Below are 24928 nucleotides of genomic sequence, written 5' to 3'. Positions count from 1 at the left end.
CAGACGGCTCCCTCAGCCAGCACACTATTCAGGGCGAAAAGGGACAAGTCCTTTTTGTTCGGGTAACTTGGTTCTAGTTCCCCTCCTCCCCCTACCCCGCAGTCGGGCACTGGAGTGGGGAGACTGGGGGAGGTCACCACAACAGAGACAGGGAGAAAGTTGGGAATCCTTTGTGCTCCTGGAAGGGAGAGAATGGAGGACAAAGGGGGCTTTATGGGCAGGGTATGTGTGGGGTGCTGGGGTGAGGGAGGCAGGAATGTAGACCAGGGGCAGGGAGGCCCAGAGCTCCCCAGGGCAACTTAGTTTAGGGCCAGGGAAAGAGACAGGAGGAGTCTGACTCCCCCATTCCCCCTCACTGGGCTATATTCCTCCACCCCCACGAGTGGCTTGGCCATGGACAGTATCAACTTGAAAGAAGGGACACTTACAGTTTCCCACTTATGACTCTAACCAGAAGCCTTAGGGCCTTCCCCTGAAAAATTAATCCAGATCCCTTCCCTCCCTCCTCCCAGCTTCCCGGGGCTCTGGGCGGTCATGCCCCTTGATGTCCCCCAGATGGCTGGCACAGTTCTCTCAACTTCCCTCCTATGCCCTCTTTTTGCCCTAGTGGCCACTAAGCCATCCAAGAGTCTGTGTCAATTGGCAGTGGAGCTGGGGGGGAGGGGATGTTAGACATGGGTGGGGTCACAAGGCTAAGGGGTCAATGGGTCCCTTTGTCCCTTCAGACAGTCTGCTCTAAGAGAGACCAAGGAGGGAGACTTGCTCAGACAGACAGCCAGTGGTGTCTCCCTCCCCTCAAGCCCAGGCTGAGAAGACCCCCGGATCAGCATGAGGGAAGAAGTGACAGGCAGGGGGGTGGGTTAGTGAAGATGACCTTCAGAATCTTCTCCAGTGCAGAGTGCTGTGGTGGTGGGAAGATGAACAGACTGGAAGAGAAGGAGACCCAGAGAACGTGAGTTTCCCATCCTCTTTGACATCCTCTCCATAGTTGGTACCTCTCCTGAGGCTCTCAGCCATGCCTTTGACCTGGAGCAAGTATAATGTCAGACAAAGAGCCATCAACACTTTCAGCTACTCTCTGCTCATTACTTTAGCTGTATGACCTTTGTTTTCATTACCTGGTAAGTAGGAAGGGGAGAAGTTAGACTTGTGATTTAATTGATATTCCAATGAGGAAACTGCTTTCACCCAAGCAAAAAAAAAAAATTTTTTTTAATAGTCCCCCACCCTCAGGCGCCTTATATTCCCTTGAGGGGTTGAAGAGGAGACAATATATACACAAAGAAACGAATACAAGCTATAGACAAAGTACAGAGGGATAGAGGCTGTTGCCTATAAATTTTCTGATCTAGGGAACTTTTGGGGGAGAAAATTCCCTCTACCAAAGCAGGCTGGTACTAGCTCTACTGCTCAAGAGTCTTGGAGAGTTATTTAGAGCACTGGAAAGCCAAGAGACTAACTAGCCCAGGGTCTGTGTTAGAGGTAGGGACTGAAGTCAGGAGCCAGCTTTCTAGCTACTTTCCAAGCTGCCTCTCAACAAGAAAATATTTGTTGAATTGTTAACTTAAATTCCCCAGGTTTCTGACAGACATACCAGGGACCAGGTAGGAATCAGAGCAATGGGAGTAGCTTATAAATCCTGACTTTACCAACTTGTATTTGAGGTCATTCTTCCCTCTACTGCTGTGTTTATTTCTTGGAGGTAAAGGGAAGGGCTGAATCTGGGAGCAGAAGGCAAGGGAGGAAGCTGCTGGGATATCTTGGAAGATTCAAGGATGGATGGGGAAAATGATGGAGGACTGAGGAAAAGAAATAGGAGGAAGAAAGGGGGCAGACAGTCTCAGTCCTCCTCCTTGTCTCCACCTGCTGTTTGGTGAACAAAGCCAAAGATGATGCAATCATGGTGAGGGAGAGCTGAGATTGCAAAGCCTGTGAAAGGAAGAGCCGAGGGGGAGACCAGAGGAAGGTGGGGGGGTATGTGAAGAGGGGTATCATGGAGGGTGCTGGCAGGGTTTAAGAGCTCTACTGGCTGGAAGGGTTCTGAGTTTGCAGTGAAAGCAACTATCTAATGTACACTTTCCCTGGGTTCCCGTCAGTGTCCCCCTCCCCAAGGATTAGCTGGGGCTAAATCCATCCCAGATGCCATTTGTTTTTTTATAAAAACTAAAGTCAGACATGATGCAACAACAACATCATTCCAGATGTACTGGGAAATGACAATGATCTCTGGAGGGAGAAGGAGAGCAGGGTTTGGGGGAGTGGTGGTAAGGAGAGAAAAATGGAAGACAAACAAACAGCTTTGGGGCTCACATCACACCACTTTCCAACAAGGCATTAGGCTATGGGATGTTAAGTCCCAATTATGTTTTGGGGATGTAAAGAGATATAGCATCTCCTATGGACACCATAGACATTCAGCACACATCTAATTACCCAGTTGTGGGGAGGGGAGAATTTGGAGGGGGAGATAGAAGAACCTATCTCACCTCCAAGATGTCAGTCCTCTCTGCCTGAGACTATAGAAAGCACAAAGAAAGCTACTCACCTCACCTTCTGGGAGCCTGGACTAAAATGGTCTCAAAGGTCCTTTCTACTGATAATCTGACTTCATATGATGAAGGCGTCCTGACTTTTCAGCAGAGCCACAAATAAGGTAAAATTCAGCTTCCTTTCAATTGGTGTACACTCTCCCCCAGAAGAGGTCCATGGAAGGGATGAAGTGTTAAGTAATGGCCATGGGTCAGGTAGAAATGCCTTTCCAAGAATCCCATATACTTGGGATGACATATTTCACACTGGCCACTAGATGGCAGAGGAAGTCTGACACAGAAGCCACTGCATCTAGCCTCCAATATCTATTTTTTTCTATTGGGTTTAATCTCTACTCCTCAAAGGGCTCTTCTTTCTTGTGCCAGTTTCTTACCCTCGCCTAACCCTACTCCTGTCTCTCTGTGGTAATTACGTTCCTCTTCTAAAGGCTCCTCTTCTTCTTCTCACAGTTCTAAAAGTAATGCATAAGAATTTTATATACTTTAAAAAATATTTATACTTTAATTTTTGTTTTTGTTTTTAATTTTTGAGCTGTCAATTCTCTCCCACTTTCCAGGAAGCAATACGATATTAACTATACAAGTGAAAGCATGCAAAAATATTTACATATTAACTGTGTTGCAAAAATTTTTTTTAAAGCAATAAAAATAATTTAAATGGAAAAACAGTTTCAATTCACACTCAGAGTTTTTGTCAGTTTTCTGGAGGTGAATAGCTTTATTATTCATGAGTACTTTGGAAGTGTGTTTATGTGTATGTGAGCATACACACACATGTATATATGGCTTTACATATAACATTTTATATACATAAAATTGATCATTGTAAAACTAGCTAAGTCTTTCACAATTGATCCCCGTTATATTATTACTGTTACTGTGTACAATGCTCTCCTGGTTCTGCTCATTTCATTTTGCATCAGTTCATCTAAGTCTTACCAGGTTTTGATGAAACTATCCCGCTTTGTCATTTCTTATAGCACAATGTTATTACATCACAGCTATTCATTGTTTAATTATTCCTCAACTGAGGAGTATCCCCTTAAATTTCCAATTCTTTGTCACCACAAAAAAATCTGCTATAAATATTTCTGTCCATATGGGTCCTTTTCTAAAGACTACTTTTAAAAATACTCCCAATACTCCTGCTGACTCTTGAGCAGGATTTCAAAGAACCAGCAACTCTCTTCAACCACTCGGCACTTTACTTACCTATGTGATTTTTGACAAGTTATATATCCACCCTGGACCTCAGTTTCTCCACTTATAAAATCAATGTTGATTATCTCCAAGAGTCCTGCTAGGTCTAAATTCTATTATCCTCTGAGCAATCCAATTGAACAAATGCTTATTTAAATTCTGTATTCAAGGCATTCATTCTGCTGGACACTAAGCATGACAAAATGCATCAAGATGTGGTCTGCTGCCTTCAAGAAGCTTCCAGTTGAATAGGGATACTAGGTGGATACACAAATAGCTATGTCACAAAAAAATAGAAAATTATTAAATATATAGAAGAGATCGGAGTGGTTTGAGAAATTACAGGCAAAAGGGATCTCTTTTACTGAGTGGTATCAAGGAAAGCTTTAGGATGAAAAAGGAGGATTTATCCAGTCTCATTCAATGAACAAATATTCAGCATCTATTACATGCACATCATTTTTATATCTCTGGGTGACTTCCTTACTGCCTTCTAAACAAAATACAAATTCCTTATGTAGCACACAATCACTGGGGTTTGCTCTTAATCTACATTCAGCAGGTTAGAGCACAAATTTTAAGGAGATAACTCTGTGTCCCACCACATTAATTGTCCAGTTAATCTCTACTCAACATCAATTAATCAATTCTCATCAAGAAGCAAGGCCAAAAGAATATTATAAACTTCACAAACTAGGAGCACACTTTTTCTCCACCATCTCAGTGAACCCAAATGTCGAGTGGTGATTACCAACCATTCCCTCCCACTAGATTCCCTCTTGAATGTGTCACAGCAGATGAGTCAGCCATCCCCAGTGTAGAACTGACTCCATTCACTGTTGGGTTGGTTAAGCAAGTGTCATCTCTTTAGGGAGTTATGACAGTGGAGGGACACAACTGCCAAAGCTCCCCCAGAACTTCTACAGTAGCCATGGTAAACATACCAAAGCAAATCCTAGAAATTCAGGAAAGCCGAAAAAAAGTCCTAATGAGTGACTTTTCAGCCCAGACCAGCTTAGGGAGGTCTGTGTGCACTGGGATGGGGGGTCGGGAGGCCAGAGCTGCAGCAGCAGCTCCTGGTGATGACAGTGGCAGTAGCATTGTTAGGGAGCATCCCAGTGCCCAGGGAACTGAAGACCCAAGCAGAAAAAGATCCCAGGGACCCACATATGTTGGAATACATGGGAGCCACCTGACAGTGGCTGCTGGAGATCCAGCCCAGACCTGCAGAATGGATCTCCCCTTGTGAGAGGGTGACACAAGGAGACCGAGAGGTAGTTGCGTTTTCTGACCTCCCTCCTCTTCCCTCTGCCTCCAATTTATCTCATTCCCAGTCTGCAATACCTGTGTCAGCAAAGGCTGCCCTGCAACTCCTTCAGATATTGTGATCCACAGTTGTGGAGGCTCTCGGAGAACTGACCTGTCCCTTAACACATTTACCAGCAGGATTAGGAACCATTTGGTTGTTCTGCTGTCCATTATCCAGTTTCAGATCCAGCAGGAGTGGTCATGGTCTCAAGAAAACACTCGGCTCAGAAGGGAAGAGACCAGACCTCTCCCTGGATTACACAATGTTGGAAGCACCAAACTTAAGTGCCTCCCCCCAAACTGAGTTATGAAATCAGCAGAAAGACATAAAGGGCATTGAGACCAGCTACCCCCTCCTCCCAGTCACTCAGAAGGGAGCAGAATCCAACCCTAATATAAAGTCTAAAGTCAAGAAATCAACTGGAAAAATTAACCCAATCATAAAAAGTTACTATGGTGCCAGGGAAGCCCAAGATAAACTCGGAGGAAAACGAATTGAAAACATTTACAAGCAAAACTTCCAATTTGTGTGCAGATTGGGCACGAGCCCCAAAAGAATTTCTAGATGTGCTAAAAGCAGCAGGGTTTTTTGTTTGCTATTTAAGAGGAAAAAAAGGTCATACCTATACCAAGCTCAGCAAGCAGCTATGGCTATTGGAAGACTGGTGTGGACTCTAGTTGCTAGATGTTTGGAGGTTCATCCAGTCATTTGCAACTTGCAAAGTCATGTATAAACTCCCCATCCAGTTCATATCATTTCTTCTTTTTATTTAAAGCCACCAGGGAAAAGAAAGTTTTTGTCTATTCGAACTTTTTGTCAACAAAAGTTGTTCTGATTCAATAACCAATTAAATAACTTTCCATTAACATATAGTAAACCAACAGGAAACAATGAATTCCTGAACAGATACTTGAAAATTTGTTTAGAATATTTCATTCCCCCCCCCCCAAGTATGATAAAATTAGAGGCATCTGAGGGGACTTTGAAATTCCTTAAAATTTTCCAAAGTAGTACTTGAAACTTGGGACCTTAATAATATTCAAAAAGAGGGTAGGAAAAAAATATTATCCACTGTTACATATTTCATTAAAATAAAAATCAAAAGAAAAAAAAAAAAAAAACCTTTCAGGCCTGGCTGTCTCCAGTCTACAATTAAGGGCAAATTTCGGGATTATTTTTGATAACTTTGCAATAGTCACTTTTGTTTTTTTGGTGGTTGCTGAACCCTGTATATATATTTGACATCGTCATTATGTATGCTCTCTGTATATTTGTTATAGTCATTATGTATTTAGTTTTCCTGGATCTTCTTTCAGCATGAGATAATGTCCTCTATTCATAATATTCATTGCTTTTTACAGCACAGTAATATTACATTATATTCATACAATCTTATTTATTCCCAAGCTGATAGTCATATTTCCAGTCCTTGGCTACCAAAAAATATTACATTTTGCTGCATATAGGATCCTTATCAGTGACCTCTCTGGATGATATACCTAGTAGTGGAATCTCTGGGTCAAAGAGTATGGACAGTTTAGTCATTTCATTTGACTATTTCCCAACTGTTTTCTAAAAGAGCTACATTGTCAGTTCCAAATGGTTGCTTTTTTTTTTTTATATTGGTGAATTACTCTCAAAAACCCATATCTAATGAACCAGTAGATTTTAACCTCCATTATGGCAAGAATTATTTTCTTATTCTTGTCTATGTATCCCAACTACTTAGCACGATGCTTGGAATGGAGCAGGCACTAAATAGAATGCTTGCTGAACTGAAAATCATCACATTTACATTAAGCTATCTTGCTGGAATTTAGGAAGGAGCCTTTTGCCATCAACTTATTTGCTCTGGACAACTTATTTAAGTTCTCTGGGCTTTAGTTTCCTTGAAGTCAAATGAGACTAATCTATGGTACTCTATACCATAGCTCAAATCCTATGTATAACAAAAAAAAATATGGAATAGTAGGGAAATTATCCATTTAAATGAGTTTCTAAAAAACAAAAACTTCATGGCATATATTTTTAAAAAGGAACTTAATTTCATTTGAAATAAACATATGTATAGAATTATCCATATTTAACATATAATGTATTACTTGTCTAAGGAAGTGGGTAGGGAGAAAGGAGAAAAAAATTGGAATGCAAGGTTTTGCAAGGGTGAATGTTGAAAACTTTGCATTTATTTTGAAAATAAAAAGCTAAAAATAGTCAAAAACAAAAAAATAAACATGAATTATTACTCTGGTGTTGGCATATACAGATTCTAAAAGACAAAGACTGCTTATAATTAGCATTGAAAACATATGCTGAAAATAACGTTTTGGTCATGTACACTTATTGTGTATCTAATTTATATTTTAATGTATTTAACACCTACTGGTCATCCTGCCATCTAGGGGAGGGGTGGGGGGGGTAAGAGATGAAAAATTGGAACAAGAGATTTGGCAATTGTTAATGCTGTAAAGTTACCCATGCATATATCCTGTAAATAAAAGGCTATTAAATAAAAATAAATAAATAAATAAATATAAAAAGAAAAAAGAAAACATATGCTGATTGAAAAGTTTTCTAGGTTAAACATTCTTCTGCCTAAAATTTTTTTTGGCCTTTCTTTCCCCATCCCGTCTCCCATGAAATATGAAAGGCTGAATGTCAGTTAATCCAATGCCAATATTATAAATTTTTTATTGTCTGGTTGTTTTAGTCGTCAGATTCTTTGTTACCCCATTTTGGAGTTTTCTTGGCAAAGATACTGGAGTAATTTGTCATTTCCTTCTCTAGCTCAGATGAGAAACTGAGGCAAACAGGGTGAATGATTTGCCCAGGTCACACAGCGAGTGTCTGAGGCTGGATTTAAATTCATGAAAATGAACTTTCCTGACTCTAGGTTCTATCCACAGCACCACCTAGCTGCCCTATCATGAATTAAGAACAGTCAGAATTAATGCTGTCATACTACCAAACTGTAAGCTCTATGAAAAGTGGAGACCTTAGATTATCTCTATGAACCTAGTAGGTCTTCTGTACAAAATAGCTACCTACCAGATAGATATCATTTTTTTTAAAAAGCAATTTATCCCTTGTTTACAAAAATAAAAACACCATCTATGTGGTTGCCACAGCAGCTGATTGGGTCTTCTGAATACACACAAGTGTGAGTCTTCACAAGATGCTCCGTGAATTTCTGTGAGATTTAGTGATAGTCTCTTTCTACAGGTCTTGGGTTAGATAGTCTCAGTTTGCTTACTGCTGACTTTATTTATGGAAGAGAAAACGCACCAATAATGAATGAGTCAAATTAAATCAGAGAAACTTGAGATTTTTCTTTTAACTTTGTACTCAAGAGTTTAGCTTACTCTTGTCCTGAGGATTGTGGGGCAGCAACCTAAATTTCAAAAGATCCAGATTAAAATCTAAGAAAGTCTGTGTCGTAGTTATGGTGCTAAAGATTCTTGTAAGTAGAGTTATCAAATGCCTCAGTACTTTCAGTCCTTTGTGGTGGTTGCTGAATTTCAGACTTGTTTTTCCTTTTCACTGCCTCCTGATTGTAGAGAAAAACTACTGAATCAATCTCAAAACCCTCATGCTTTTTAGTTGTATGGTATTCAACAGCGTCCCTCAATCCTTCTCATGACAGAGGAAAAAAGGTCGTGGAAATACTGTATGAAGAGAGATTATTATTCATATTTTGCAGGACAAAAAGAAAAGGAAGTTTAAATGGGATAATACCTTATCACCACTTCACAGGTTCTGCTACTCTTCCTCCATTACAACCTACAAAAATATTTAATTCCCAAATTGAACTGGGGTTGAGTTTGGAATCAGTGCAGCTTTTTCTAAAGTTTCCGGCTTATCAAATAAACAGTATGGAACTGAGGATGAATCAATAGTTTACTCCCATGTGATCTTGTCCCACCCATGAAAACTCCCACTGAGTTTCCCCAATGTATATAAAATGAGGATGGTGGACTAGAAATGATGCAATAGAGATCCACTATTCTCTAAAATAAATTCAGTCTCCACTACCAACTTGCTTGAGCAAGACATTTTGGGATCTCTCAACTGGAGTCCAGTGACCATGTTCCACAACAAATTTTTTTCTTTTCCTTACTTCTCCTTACCACCCCCTAAGTCTTATATGCCTATAAATCCTGTGATAGGGAGATTTTTTGTCAATGGCCTTAAGTAATTTCCATTTTTTGTGGGCAGAAAGGAAGCAGGCAAAGAGTCAGAACAAAAAGGAAGTAGAAATTGTTCAAATTCCCAACTTGGACAAGTATGAAAACTGGCCAATCACTTTTTCTCTCTGGATCTCAGTTTTCTCATCTGTAAAATGAAGATAATATCTGGAATAGACACCTCAAAAAGTTTCTGTAATAAGATGGATATAAAGTGAATTATGTAAATATTAACACTTATTATAAACAGACATCTGTCAAGTGCCATATGTTCCTATCTGACATACCTTCTAGCATCAATTAAATCTCACAAGTTTCTCTTTGGAAATTCTACCTGGCATTGAGCAATTTACTCAATCTTTATGGGAAAGTCATTTGACTCCAATAATACTAATTATTAGGAAAGAAACTGTATTTTGAAGGAAGCTAGGAGAGAAACCAACACAAAACAATTTCTAAACATTTTTATTTCAAATCCCCTTCCCACCCCTCCCCAAAAAGACATGGGTCTGAACAACAGTCATAAAAAGGAGATACAAACACAAGAGTCAAATGTCTCCCGCACCAACACTTACAAAAAAACTGGGAATTTTACATGGGATTTCCAAACAGGACCTGCAGCAGCTACTAATGTCTGAATACAAGAGTCCAAACATGCCTATTAATACAATATATACAGACAATCCCCATTCTGTTACTAATCTACAGGAACATCCAAACATCCCCCCACCCTCCCCCACCCCCAAGAAAAATACCAAAACACACCCAAAGTGCATTTGTTATGTTTATATCAAAACATCTTCCCCATCCCCCATACTCTTCCCCCCCTTAAAGATTGGCCTGCAAGTCTATTTTTAACCATTTAGTACATTTTAATAGTTTATGAAAATAAATTATACAGCAACTATTTTAATAAATTAAGCACAAAAAAGGTAGGGAATAAGGGAAAGGTGGGGAGAAAAATGTGTCCAAACTAAGTGGAAAAAGAAGCCAGGTCACTTTGGGCTGGTGGTAATGAGGATGCTTTCAAGAAGGGCACAAAGTTGGGGGTGGGAGGTGAAGGGAAGGGACTAATTAGCTTATTGAGAACTAGCAAAGAACCTGAGCCCAGATTTGGATACCGTATTTTTAAAGTTTTCCTAGAACACAAATAGACAAAAGTGGCTTTGTCATTAACACTACCAGTTTCTGCATCCAAACAAGCTAATCTTCCAAGAGACCAGTGTCTGGTTTATGTTCTTTGGAAGATTTACGGTGCAGCTCTAGGGGTTAGAACCTTCCCAAGAGAGAATTCTAGGTGGAAGAAATCAAGCCACTGTTCCTGATCCATTTCTGCAGGCTGAGGAGCTAAGGCAGAGAAGACTCTGGCTTCTGAGCTGAGGCCCTCTTATCTTTGACTGAATTAATTTTCATGAAGGGTGTGAACTGTCTTCTTCTAGAATGTCTTCTCTAAAGGCAAAAAAGATCGCAGTCCAGCTGCGACCAGCCATTTAAGTCTATGCTCCTACTGTTGATTGCCTTATTTCCTTCTTGACTGCTGCCTCATGCCCTTCTGTGGGAAGTGTTCCATGGACTCTTTAAGATGATATAAAATAGAAATGACAGTGAATCGACAAACTCAGGGAGCAGGGCTGGCTGGAAAGAGACCAATGGAGAACAACCAAAAAAATGGGGAAGGACCATGATGGCAGCACCAAGCCAGAAAGGGGAAAAGGAGTGAAGAGGACAAATACAGAAATGTATACACGTAATCTGCATGTAAAGAAAAGGTTTTCCTTGTGTCAGAAAATAAAACTTTTAAAAACAGTGCATTACCATTTCTGTTTTAACTGCAGCACCTGGATCCCTAGCTTCCCTATCTCTGTGGCTTATCCCCTACCCCCCCAACTCCCCCCCCCCCAAATCTCACTTTCAAATCCTCCTCTAGATTGTGCTGAGCATGAAGGATCACATTCCCCAGGTCATAATTGGGTGTCACAAGGACTTCTGTACCTGACTCTTGCTTTTTTAAGTCTTATGACCCAATAATCTATAGATACTTATTATAAGGGTCATTTTAAAGGGAGAAGGGGAGGTTGGTTCATTAATTTTTTCTTTTTTAAATAAAAAAGTTTTACTCCCCAGGAGCAAATAAATCATTTTGAACTACCAATAAACACTGCTGCAGTGAAAAGAAAGATGGCTACATGTATGCAATAGCACAAATTCAGTGTAAGACCAGCTATGTTGGAGACTATAGATAAAAGCACTTACCCTCTCCCTCCTCTGACCCTCCCCACCCCCCACAAACCAAACCAAAAGATTCCCATAGGGAAAATGTCTAACTCCAAAGCTTCTCCCTTGGGGGCAGAGGACATTTTCTTAAACTTGGTCATCATGTCAGTTCCCCCCAACAGAGATGTTCCCAACTTCCCAAATGATGGGTAACAATTCTGTAAGTGAAGACAGACATGCACCCAGACTTGCAGACCTCTTGCATTGCCAGGCCTTTCAACCCCAGAGCTCAAAAGGAAGTTAGAGGCAACAAGGAAGGTAAAAGAGAAAACAAAAAACAATTCTTTTTTTTTTCTTTTTTTTTTTTTCCTGCAGAGAGCAGAGGGCTTCAGGAAAGCTTTGCTATTCCAGGAGCCCAGAGGAAAGACCTGAGAGGCTGGGACTTCTCCTAGGATGTCTTTCTCCTTTTGCCTTATCTTCAGCACCATTCTGGGTGTCCTGACCTTCCCCACCTCTTCTTTGGGAGCAGACTGGACTGGAAGCTCCCCACCTCCACACTGTTCCCAATCTTAATAAGGAGAAGGGGTTTATATAAGCAGCGCTACTAGAACAGAATGGAGCTGGCCCCACCCCTTTCCAAGTCCCTTCCCTGAGGCAGCTCAGGTTTCAGAGGGTTCCAGTCATTATATCTAGGCACAGGGCTAGGTCCCCAGGCCAAGGCAAACATTATTGATCAGGAGCCTCGAAGCCATCTGTCCTCACCCATAGATGTGTCTCCCCACAAGTCCCACCCTCCCCACCCCCATCGCAGCATATGAATTTCAAGTAATAGCAAGTTATAGCAGTAGTTGTCACTAGCTCACATAAGTCTAAGTCTATTCCTGTCCCAAGGAAGGTTACAGTAGATAATGGACGAGAGGATTAATTGAGTTTCCTTTGCAAGGTAGCCTAAGGGCACAATTGACATCATTTGCCCAAGCTAACCCTTCAAGAAGCCATGAGTCCTCTGTCTTTTTCCAGTTTTTGTGACTTAAAAAGAAAATGGGAGTTGGGGAGAATGAGTTCATGAGTAACTTGCCATTTTTGTTGAGTTTATTGTGAATGAGGAAGAGGTAGGTAGGCAGTCTAGTTAGAGGGTATGAAGGGCGTATTATTACTGGCCTAGCTGCTCAGACTCTCCCTGGTCTATTTCCAACCTCTTGGACCTCACCTTAGGCAATCCTAGTCCAATCATTCTCTGCTTCTCTGCCATTTCCAGACTCACTTCCTGAGCATACCAAGTTCCTTCCTGTCCTTTTCCGTTCTACCATCCTCTACTGGAGGATAGGTATCCAGCAAGAGACTGCTAATAGGAGTAATTGCCCTTGCGGCTAGGAAGGAAGATGAGTGGGGACAACTGTCAATTTTTCAGGCCAGTTTGATTTAGGACATGGAAATTCAAATGCCTTCAGAAAAAAGGTCAAAGTTATCATTCCTTCCTCAGGTGTCCCTGTGGAAAAATAGGTAGGGGGTTGGCAGCCTTCAGAAGGTCCTATGGGGCTGCCAGGGAAGGGGAGGGTAGCTCTAGTCTTCTCAGCCATCTGCCTCCTCCAGATCCCCTCTCAGGTTGAGATCTGTTGATGGATCCTGGAGGTCTCTAACTCTAGAACAATGACCTGAAAAGGCAGAAAAACTCAAGACTGGTGTATATAGCTAGTATGGCTTTGGGCTCTGTGCTTCCCACTATGTCCCACTCACTTCTACCTCTGTTTATCTACTCCCTTTTCACCTCTTTCAATCCCACTAAACCTTCAAATCTGTCAATTTTCACATCTATGAAACCTTCCCTGCCTATCACATATCTGTACTAAAATTTGGCTACTGATTCTACATTGTCAATCTACTTTCTAAATGCATTACGTAATCCAAAGTGTCTCCCAAATTCCTATCTAAACTTAGGGCAGGAATCAGGTTTCAGGTTTTTTTCCCCCCAAGGTACCTCAAAAATAGAAAATTTTAATCTTTCATTAGCAATAGCCAAAGAAAATAGGGGTTGCATCTGTCTTCTAATAACTACAAGGGATTCTAGAGTCCTTTTCAGGATGGAGGTTCACAGGTGCTAAGCCTATTTCTTCATTGTGAATGCTGTTCTAAGAGCAACAAAAGGGAAATGTTCCTTATGATATGAATTCTGGCCTACATTGATACTGCAAAGCAGATATCATGGCCAGATTTCCTAGGTATTTTTATATCCTTTTAAAGATTTATAGTTTGAGAGATTGGCCATTTGGAATGGGGGGACATGTGACAGAGGGAGCCACCACTTCAGCCTTCAGGAGGCAGTGCTTCCAGATGAGGTATTTCAATTTACTGAGACACACTGAGGGCCTCACTCCAAACTTTCATGAAATGATAATGTTGGATTTGTTAACACTAAAATGAAGTAAAGATAAACACAGGGGAGTTGTGGAAACAGTTTCATGGAGCACCTATTGTAGAGTATTAACAGTCTGGTCCTTCTTATATCAGAATATTTTATAACCTTACATCTTAATATGAAATCTCAACTCAGTCAACTCCACTTGACAACCGTCTCAAAAGTTTATCATTCAGAGTCAAGTGATGGTCACCTTTGGGACAAGTTTTAAGCTTTCAAAAAGCCTCCCTGAATTTCCCCTCTCAACAGGAAGACTTAAGGGTCAAAAGACAATAGGTTCCAAATCGTCATTGGACTGGATTTCTCATCAAAAGGAGGGCAGTGATCATGATACGCTCCTCACCCCCACAATATATGTTTGGAAATAAAGCCACTATTTGGTTTCTTGTTACTTCTCCAGTCCAGAGGCTGAATGGCATGCTTAGACAAAAGATAAACTTCAAGGCATGAGATTTAACAGTGCCGATCAAATCTTTAGAACCCTGCCCTTTGGAGATAGCATTTCTAGAAAAGGGGTGATGATTTTGTCCCTCACCTCTATCTTCATGTTGTTGGATTAGGTGAGAAAATTCTAAATTATAGAGATGGTCTGACATGAAGAATCTGAAACCACAATTAGGGCTTTGAACCATTCAAGCAACAATAAAATATTATCTCCTTTGTGGAATAATGGGATATACCATGTCCAGAATAAAATGTGCTGCTATAGAGAGAAGGGAGAGCGAAAATGGTTTATTTCTTCCTAGTTTATAAGGAAGAAAAGAAGTACCCTGAGGTCATGGATTTCAGGAAATAGGTAGAGCAAATTTTAAAAGCTTCTAAATGTCAGAGGCATGTGATTTCAACATCTCAGACCTCAAAAAGGTGTGAAAATTCTTCAAATACATCACAAACAACACCCATTTGTTTCTTTCCCACAATGTTTTGTTTCATACTATTTGCCCTTCTTTAGCAGCTCCTCTAAGGAGCCTACACTCTTTACAAAAGGCTCATAATTAGGCAACTCCAAATTCCTCATTCCATCTTCCCTTAGGCCCTCATTACTTATGACATGTTTTCTCCATTGCAGAGCACCATAGCTAATGTTAAAGGGTTTGTCTGTAAGCCCTTTCTTTTCATTGAATGGGGCAGCTCTTTCTCAAACCCACCTCAAATCCAATAGGCACAATCCCCAGCTGCTCTTAAGACTATGTTTTCCATACTGAAAATGGCAATATCAAAAATAAAACTTCTGAAAAAGAAACAGTACTGAGACTTTCTCCACCTTTCCGAGGAGTTGATCCAGTTGTATGATCCCAACAGGGGATTCAGAGCTGGCAGTTGATATTCCCACCTCAGGAACTTTGTTGTGTGCTTCTTCTGTGCCTTTTATGGGAATTAAAACATTTGTATAGAAAGTTTAACTGTTCCTCTTTCCCACTTGCTCTTCCCTCCCCTCATCAACCATGTAGCTTCATTTGGTTCTTTGCAACTGGAGCTTGGCCACCAAATACCCTAAGTAAAAAAGAAAGAAAAATCAAAATCAACAACGGCAAAGGTCCAACATTTTTGAAGTAGAATGGACATCATCTATGTATTGTCATATTGTCAAGTAAAATGAGATAGGTACCAATGGCAACAACAAAAATTATTCTAAGTAATATAGTTAGATCATTACTAAGATAACCCAAGGGCAGACATTGTGGTATCAATACCAAAGTGACACTGGTCATTTGTTCATGCTATTCTAAGACTTCCTACTATCCTTTTCTTTACCCCTCCCCCTGCAATGCCTTTCCTGAAATTCTCATGGCCTTCTATTTTCCCCACAGGTTCACAAATTGCCCTCAGAGACAATGTATAGTTATGGATAGTAGCTTAGGGCTAACAGGATTAACGACTACTCAATTAACACCTTGTGTGCCTTTCCAACTGTTCTGGTTTAGCTGCAGAATTTTAAGAAAAGTAATCTCGCCCTGAAATAAGACAATAAGGGCATGGTGGCAGAAGATTGGGAGGGGAGGAGGAAGAAAAATTTCTCCTTTTTGGTGACACCCAGAGCCTAATGCAGTGATTCTACTAGGATAGATCTAATAAAGTCTCATCATGTGGGATGGTGTTGGCAAACTAGGAAATAATGGAGATGCTAACAGTTCTCACCTGTTGTGTGGGAGCACTGTAAGACATGGCATATATTTCTGCCTCCTATTATATACATACACTAAAATTACCATAGAAAAAAATTCAATCGGTCATTACAAATCTTAGATTTCTGTAAATGTAGAATTATACTATATTATATTATATTCTATAAATGTAGAATTAAATATAAATTAAGACAGGTTTATGCATCAGATAATATTTCACTAGTATAGAAACACCACCAATACTGGTTCATAAAGAGTTTGAATCCCACTTTTATTCTTTGAACCTTAGTTTCCACATTTATAAAATTAGTTGGACTAGAAGGTCTCTAGATACATTTCCAGTTGCAATTTACCTTGCTAAAATTTATCTTGCTAAAATATTTCTGTCTTCATTGGTTTACATACAAACTCACTCACGAATGAATGAGAATACCCAGAGCCAGAACAAATGGCACAGGGAGATGCAAGAACAGCCTAAGGTAAAGGAGATCACAGACCCACTAAAAAGTATGTGTGTGTGTATAATAAGGACATATATACTTATATGTGAAATTATTCTTCTTTTACTACAGAATGATAATAGGATCAAAAAATCAAAAGTAAAGGTTTCTTTTTTATCATAATAAAAGATACCTATATTGATAGTATTTTGTTTTGGCTTTTTGGGGAGAGTCCAGACAATAAGTACCTGAAAAAGCACCTATCACTGACAAATACAATCTATGGATCATGAGATTTAACATGTAAGTCAATACTACCAGTTCTAACAACAAAACCCTAAAACTCCAGCAACTTTCCCCTCTCTTCCTCCATATCTTTTAAGATCCCTTATTAAGAAAGATTCAAAATTCTTCTATATAAACAGATGATGCCAAGGAGCTTGATCAGAAGAAAAAAAAATAGCAGAAAATAAAGAGAAAATATATTAAGTGAATTTTTTTGGCTCTTTAAAATCGTTTCCAATAACTTTTCTGTGGCCCAAATACAACTCTAAAGAACCTTAATTTGCTAGTGATGCGACATTTTTTTTGGTTTCTAATGCTATATAACCAACAGCGGCAAGAGAGACCAAAAATTTTTCTCCACCACAGATGATTATGTATGTGAGGGTGAATAAATTCAGGGTGGGCATCTTCCACAAGAGCTGGGAAAGATTATCCACATAGTATCCAATACCATATTCATTTACAGGGATCTTTACCTTTCTCTATAAATATTCTTTCAGGTGTTCCATATTCATGTCAGACATCTTATATCATCAAGGCAGAAGTGGAAAGAACATTGGATTTACAGTCCCAGGCCCGAGTTCACCTCCGGGCTCTGTCACTTACTATCCTGTTTACTTTTTCTAAGCTTGTTTCCTCATATGTAAAATTAGAGTTGGTGGCCTCTAAAGTCTGCTCTAGCTTGAAATCTCTGACTCTTTCTCTTCAAAACTATTAAGCTCCTTGAGGGAAAGAAGGCACTTAATACAGGGCTCAGGACAAAGAAAAGGTGTTCAATTCATGCCCCTTAAAACATTGAGAACACAGCTGAGTGGGTAAGAGGCACACTCCTCACCTGACAGCAGCACAGCTGTCCCAGGGCCCCTCGCTACGTGGAAGGCTCCACCTCCAGCTTCTGTTTTGAAATGAGCTGCGCTTCCTTCAAGGACAAATATACTTCTTCTTGAGGATCATAGTAATAGAACTTTCTGATGTAAGAGATCAGAGGCCTAGGACACAGAATTGGCAGGAGCAATTAAAATAAAAGACATACAATAAAAAAAATAAGAAAAGTAAGGCTGCTTTTTTTTTTCCTTTTCCCCCTTCTCTGTCCCTGTACAGATGAGGGAGACTATTCTCAAATGTCCCTCATAGAGCCCTAACAGGATTCCTTGCTATATTTTTATCTATTGTTCTTTCTCTGGTTTCTTCCTTTAGGAGTCCCAATATTACTCCTACTATGTTTTTTTCCACCTGACTTTAGAATTTTATAGGTATATACATATATCCTTATCTTGTGAATGCATACCACAGTCCTAGAGTTAGGTGTTAGGAAGAAACAGACCGGGAAAAGGTGATTAACTGAGAATACTTTACACCAAGGTCCATTTCCGCAATTTGAGCCAATAGATTATCAGGATATGGATCTATTTTTTCCCATAGTCCCCAAATTACTCAAATCCAAATGTCAACATACTTCGGTAAAGGAAGATCTGGGATATGATCTATCCGGACAAGCTGTCGGATCCGAAAGCGGCAAAGATGCTGGAGTGATTTGACATTACTGAATCTGGACACAGGATAGAGGAGCTGGACTGGAGTTGGTGGGAGTCCTTTAGAAACAAAAACAAGAAATAAAGACATTTGGTAGCTGGATGGTCTGAGCAAGAAAATGATTTACTCTCTCTGAACTGTAGGGTTTTTTTCTTATCTATATCTATAAATTGAGAGGCTAGGCCTTGATGACCTTTCATCCTTAGAGCTGAAAAAAAAAAATGTTTAAATATTGGCTGAGAAAGAAAGGGTCTGTGGATATAACCAAGATTAAAAAGTATGTGGCCCTGTCAGATTCTTTTCTCAAAACTTTCAAGCTTTACTTAACATATATAGTTTAATCCCCAACTTAGTACATGGCATTTTTAAGAATAAGATGTACATTCTGTACCCTCTTCCCATTGAGTTTAATCCTTCCCAAGATTTACTGACAAGGCTGCTTTGGATCCCTTACTTTGGGCACCCCAAAATTTCTAGAAAGGTAAGTATAAGTATTTCAAAACAGGTGACTCTTTTTAAGAATGCTTCATTTTATTTGAATGCTCACTATGATTAATATATGTGGCCACCATTTAAAAAGAAAAAAAAAGATGGATTTTTTTGGAGGGGAAGGAAGAAAACCGCATTTATTAATGAATCTTTTTGATGTCCTTAAAAGCAATCTAGCCTTAGTTTACAGCTTGGAGGAACCAAGGGAGATGGAAACACTAAATACAACAAAGAAATACTATGGGTTTAAAGTAATCCCAAGTAAACTCAGGAATTAAAATAAATAATAATTCTACAAGAACCTAAAGAGTTTCAGAGGAGGAAACACTGGCTTTATTAGAAGGACATAAGAATGACTGGAAAAAGTGAATAAATAAAAAATTAAATTATAACAAAATAAATAATAACTCTGAAGAAAAAACTGAAAGGGGAATAAATAACATTAAAATCTAGAAAAGAGAAAGTTATACATGGGGAAGAGTTTTTGACCAAGCATGGGATAGAAAGGATCACAAGGAGATAAAAGTGACAATTTTGATCACATAAAACCAAAAAGTGTACAAGTTTCCAAATAAAGAAATCCAAGCCATATGTGACCTAGATCACTAACAATTAGAAAAATGTAAATTGAAAAAACTCCACCATGCATACATCAGATTGTCCAACTCAATCAAAAAGTATAATGACAAACAATAAGAGGGGTTGCAGGAAATAGGTGTACTAAAATAAGATGAAGTTGGTGAACTAGTCTAGGACTTCTGGAAAACAATTTAGAACTAAGCCACACCAAAATCACAAACTCCTGCATATCCTCTGATCAGCAATATCATTATTAAGAAAGAAGAGGAAAAAAGTAAAGGATACACATATACTTATAGTACTCTTTGCCACACTAAGGATTTGCCTATCATTTGAGGAACGATCAAACAAAAACTGACAGATAAATACAATGGAATAATATTATATTGTAAGACATGACCAAAGGGATGATTTCAACGAAACCAGTTTATATGAAGTGACATAGAGTGAAGTGACCAGAATGAGGAGTAAAATTTACCTAACAATAATATTATAGAGATGAACCACTCAGAAAGATTAGTATCAATGCAATGATCAACCATAATTCCAGAGTATCCAAAATGACAAATGCTACCCACATCTTGATAGCAATGGGCTTAAGATATAGACAGACAAAATTTTTTGATACGGCCAACCTGTACGTTTGTTTTGCTTGACTATTCCTTTTTGTTATAAGTATTTTTATTTTCCTTTTTTTTCCAGTGGGGTGAAGGAAGGAAAATAAATGATTGTTAATAGAATAACTAGACTCATCAATTGATAAAAAAAAATTTTTGAACACTTGAAATTCAAAAAGACATTTATATTTCATACCTCAACAATTAACCTTTTGTTATCAACACTTCTTATTAGCATTCCATAGACCTTTTCATATTACTAAAAAAAAAAAAAAGATCCACACAACACAAAAGAACTAGATGTGCTGGATAATGCCTAACAATTTATTATAAATATGAAGACATAATTCTACAATTTTTTCTATTGGGTGTCTTTGCCCATATCATCAGTCTATCCCTTGGAACATCAATAGAAACTTGTCAAGTGCTTATAAAAATTTTCAATAACTGATAGAGCATAATAAAAGCTTATCTTTGCATATAGCTTATTTCTATTTTACTAACTTGAAAGTTGGGGGGAGGACTTTCAAAATTTCAAAATGTATGGTATGGCTATCATATTAATATAGTTATATTTCCATCATTAATGAGAGAATGTCTGAGAGACTCTCTGATGAAAAGATTTCAGAACTATTAAGAAATATCTCTTCAGTTGAATCCTGCTGCATCTTTATAATAGGATTCTTCCCCTTTGTGGAGGAGAAAAGTTCACAGCTGCATAGATTTTAAGATTTTTTTCCAATGTATTGATTAGATATGTTGATTTTTTCCCCCTCTCTTAATATATGTTATATAGGATGATTTTTCTGAGAAGGGGAGTAATAGCTCAGATAATTGTAATGACGTAAGAAACATTAGATTATCAACAAAAATGTATTTTAAAAAAATTATTAAGAAATATCCCATCATATTTATCCAATGATAAGCTTTCAGAGAGTGAATTCAATGATATAAATGCTACCACTGAAATATGTAAGGCAGAGAAAGGAAATTCTTCATCTGATTCCAAAAATGATCGTTCCTACCCATGACATTCTTTCTATGGATCATAATATAAATGTTAATAAGCAATGTGGACATGGACCCAAGTTCATGAAGAGTCACAATCCCTAAAAGATAAAAATGCTTCTTTTGCCAATGAATTGTTGCTTCTCAAACTGTGTGTGGATCCTTCAAACAATTAAAAATTATACACTATTTAGCCCTACTTTATATTCAACAGTCCAAGTCATAGTTATGCAAAGTCCCATTTTTTCTTTTCAAAAACATTTCTTTTGGAAGCTAATGCTTAGAAACATTCAGAAATGTTGATGTTCAAAAGGCAATGATAACTATTCTATGACATTAGATGAATTAGAAAAGTTCAGTGGTTTTATTTTTGCTTTATGTTCTCAAAGAAATCTACTTATAAAAATGAATGTGAAACAACTTCTGGAAGTGACCTTTGCTACATAAAACTATGTCATCTAATCAATTCCTAATAATAAGGTAACTTCATTTTGACCCCCAAACTGAAAGGAAGCAAAATCTCTCAAGTTTTGTTAAGTATCTTCATAGTAGAATCCTTTTCTTGAAAATTTTAAGAAATTATTTCTTCCTGAGGGGCAGCTACATGATGCACTGGGTAGTGAGCTGGGCCTGGAATCAGGAAGGCTCATCTTCTCGAGTTCAAATCTACTAACAGAGACTTCCTAGCTGTGTAATTCTGGGCAAGTTACTTCACCCTGTTTGCCACAGTTTCCTCATCTGTAAAGTGACCTGGAGAAGGAAATAGCAAACCAGTCTAGTAACTTTGACAAGAAAACTCCAAATGGGGTAACCAAGAATAGGACACAATTGAAAATGGCTAAACAACAAAAATGTATTTCTGAGGTACACATAATGGTCAATAAGCAACTGCTGCCTTGTAAGGCACACTATAAATTTATTCAATTTATATCAAACATGCCAAATAAATGTGACCTAAAATTCTAGTTGGTGTTAGACACTAAAAGCAAATATTTGTTTAATGAATTTCCTTAACCTGGGAAAAGACAATACTAGAAGACATAAAAGCAGTGTACTTACAGATATATTGTTGAAGCTCATAAAACCACAATTCAACAAAGGCATTTATTTTACATTCCTTTATCTTTCCTTGAGACTTGCAAAGGAAAGATGCAGTCTATTTGGAACTATTTGTCAGAACTATGGAGAACTACCAGAAGTAATGAAAAAACCTAGACAACTGCCTGAAACTCTGGTTCTGAAATCTACAGTGATGCCAACAGGGATGATGACCTCATACTTGAGACCTATACCTATGAGTACTTTTCTATAGATGTTCGTACCCCCCAGAAGGCAATCCAAAGGAACCTCCTTACAAGAGAAATAAGATAGGAATATATGTCCTTAATTAAAGGACAATGTGTTCTTTCAGTGAGAGCAGCAAATATAAAATGGCCTGTGTACATTTTCTACAATGTTCAAAATGTTGCCCTTATCAAAACCTGGATGAGATACTAAAAAGTTTGTAATTCAAATACTAGCTTTCCAGACTATATCCAAAAGATGAGAAAAGAGCTTGATAGACATTATGGAGGGAATGGAGGCAAAACTGCAGACTAAGAAAAAGCAGTATATCCTAGTTAGCTCCCCATAAACTCTTACACAAAAATCTAGAAAACACCATATTGAATTCTGATCAAAAAACCAGGATGAAATCATAGCGAACATTTTTCCAGACCAACATGGCTTAGGTAGACACAAAAAAAACCTGTAGAGACTACAGATGGGCCAGAAGCTCAGGAACTCAATGGCCAAGCCTGGGCACCAAGATAGTAGTACCAGGGCAGAAGATCCCAGTGGTTCCCTGAATTAAACAAAGGTAGCAGCTATTTTCTCTGCATTACCCAATTCTATGTCACAGAACTGGGATAGAACATAGCAGGCATGAACATTGTCCTTAGCTACATATTGAGTGAGGAATGAATTTGGAAGCCAGCCACAGCTGGATAGCTCTCAACTTATGAGCAGAGCAAGAACTCAGTTCTCACCCCAACCCAAAGAGAAAGCCTAAAGTTTCTCCCAGTGGGTTAATAGTGGCTGAGACCAGCAGTCTATCAAAACTTGAAAACAGAGATAAGCTGACAGAGCCAAATCTAATTCAGGAATTTATAGAGCTAAGATGATAAGTCAGTGAGTGGATCTCATCCCAGATATAATCATACTGAGAGCACTGAAACCTCAAAGGCCCCCCAGCCTGAAATGGGAAAGCAACAGGATGTAAGAGGACATAGGCTCAGGCCAGGTTCTACCCTCATAAAGATTACAAAGCCCAGCATTAATATAAAATTCAAATCAAGAAGTAGGCTGGAAGAATGAGCAAACACAAAAAGAATTCCACTATGAATAGTTATTATGGCAACAGAGAAGCTCGAGACAAATCCAGAAGTGAATAACTCAAACATTTACAAGTAAAGCCTCAAAGAAAAAAATGTAGCATGGGCACAAGTCCAACAAAAATTCCCCAAAAAAGTAAATCAAATTTTTTTAAAAGAATAAAAAATTAGAGCAGTAGGGGGGAAATGGGAAAAAAAGTAGAGAAGAAAGATCTGAAGAGAATAATTTGAAAGATTATACAAAACCTTACTAAAGTAAATAACTTCTTGAATATTAGAATTCACCAAATAAAAGCAATAAAAGAAAAAATATTGAAGAAAAAAAAGGAAATATAAAGAATCTCCTAGCAAAATTAAAAATCCAGAAAATAGAATGAAGAGAAGTGACTTAAGGATCACTGGATTACCTGAAATATGTGAAGAAAAAAAGAGCCTACACATTATCCATTCATCCATCTATCACCTATCTTTCTTTCTTTTGTGTTTTTCTTCACAAGTTACATTCAAGTCAATTTTTTTAAAAAGATTTTTGAGTTCCAGGTTTTCTCCCTTATCCCTACCCACAATTAAGAAACCACATGTGAAATTATGTAACATCTCCACAAAAGTGAAGTTGTGAAAGAAAACAGATCTTCCACCCTAATTAAAATAAAAACCTTCAAGAAAAATTAAATTGAGAGAGAGAGAGAGAGAGCGCGAGAGCGCGTGAGCGCACACACATGCCTCAGGTCAGACACAATCAGTTCCTTCTCTGTATGAATAGGATTTTTCATCATAAGTCCTTCAGAGTAGTCCTGGATGATTGCACTGAGAATAGCAGTCATTCATAGCTGGCCATCCCAGAACATTGCTATTATTTTGTACAGTATATTTCACTTTGTTCATGGAGGACACTTTCCAGATGTTTTGTTTTTTCCTCCTGAAAGCATCTTGCTGATCAATTCCCAGAGAATACTAATATTCCATCTAATGGGCATTCCTTCAATTTCCATTTTTTTTTGTCCTGAGAAGAAAACTGCTATGGATATTTTTTTTTCCAATTTAAAGAAAGAGAATAAGAAAAAAGAAAAACAGAAAAAGGAATACAAAACAAAATGAAACAAAACAGAACTTTGTCATGTGCTCAGCAGATCAGGGAGGATTCAAAATATATAACAAATACCAATTCAAGAAAGTATGTATATATTAGTAGAAGAAATTACATTCCTGGGTGTCCATCTTTACTTCCCTGTAAATTGTTCTTTTGTTCTCTATGTACCTTTTTTACTTTCTTTTTTCCCTCCTTTCATCTTCCCCCCTCTCTCCCCACTATACCCAAGCAGGCAATAGTTAAGAAAGGATATATTTGTACATATGTAGATATAGATATACATATATAGAGACACATGTCTTTCCTATCCCTACTGACCTTTTGCTTTAACTCTGCTTCCAACTTGCCTTGCTGTTACTTAACCTTGCCCTATCATGGATTCTTCCCTCAACTCCTGTTTACCCATCCTTCCTCCCTAATTTTTTTTTATAGATTTTTAGGGGGTGCTATATCCTTCAAAGTATATATGTAGTGTTTCCTATTTAACCCACACTCAAGGTTCCAGAACTATGACCAT

General features: G+C 38.5%; 1 protein-coding gene across 3 annotated transcripts in view; it reads right to left on the bottom strand.

The window, feature by feature from the left end:
- Positions 1-10757: 10757 nt before the first annotated feature.
- SOCS7 (suppressor of cytokine signaling 7) overlaps positions 10758-24928 on the bottom strand; it is a 43489-nt gene continuing 29318 nt past the window's right edge. For all 3 annotated transcript variants that reach the window (XM_012548380.3, XM_031966134.1, XM_031966135.1), the window contains 3 exons: positions 18180-18315; positions 17559-17712; positions 10758-15366 (listed from right to left, as the gene is read on the bottom strand). In XM_012548380.3, coding sequence (XP_012403834.3) covers positions 17592-17712; positions 18180-18315 — 257 coding nt within the window. In that variant the 3' untranslated portion in view covers positions 10758-15366; positions 17559-17591. The remainder of the gene's footprint in view (positions 15367-17558; positions 17713-18179; positions 18316-24928) is intronic.

The sequence above is a fragment of the Sarcophilus harrisii genome, chromosome 4 (genome assembly GCF_902635505.1).
Source record: "Sarcophilus harrisii chromosome 4, mSarHar1.11, whole genome shotgun sequence".
Classification (NCBI taxonomy): domain Eukaryota; kingdom Metazoa; phylum Chordata; class Mammalia; order Dasyuromorphia; family Dasyuridae; genus Sarcophilus; species Sarcophilus harrisii.
The sequence above is the reverse complement of the archived record's forward strand: the minus strand, read 5'-3'. Positions and strand labels throughout refer to the sequence as shown.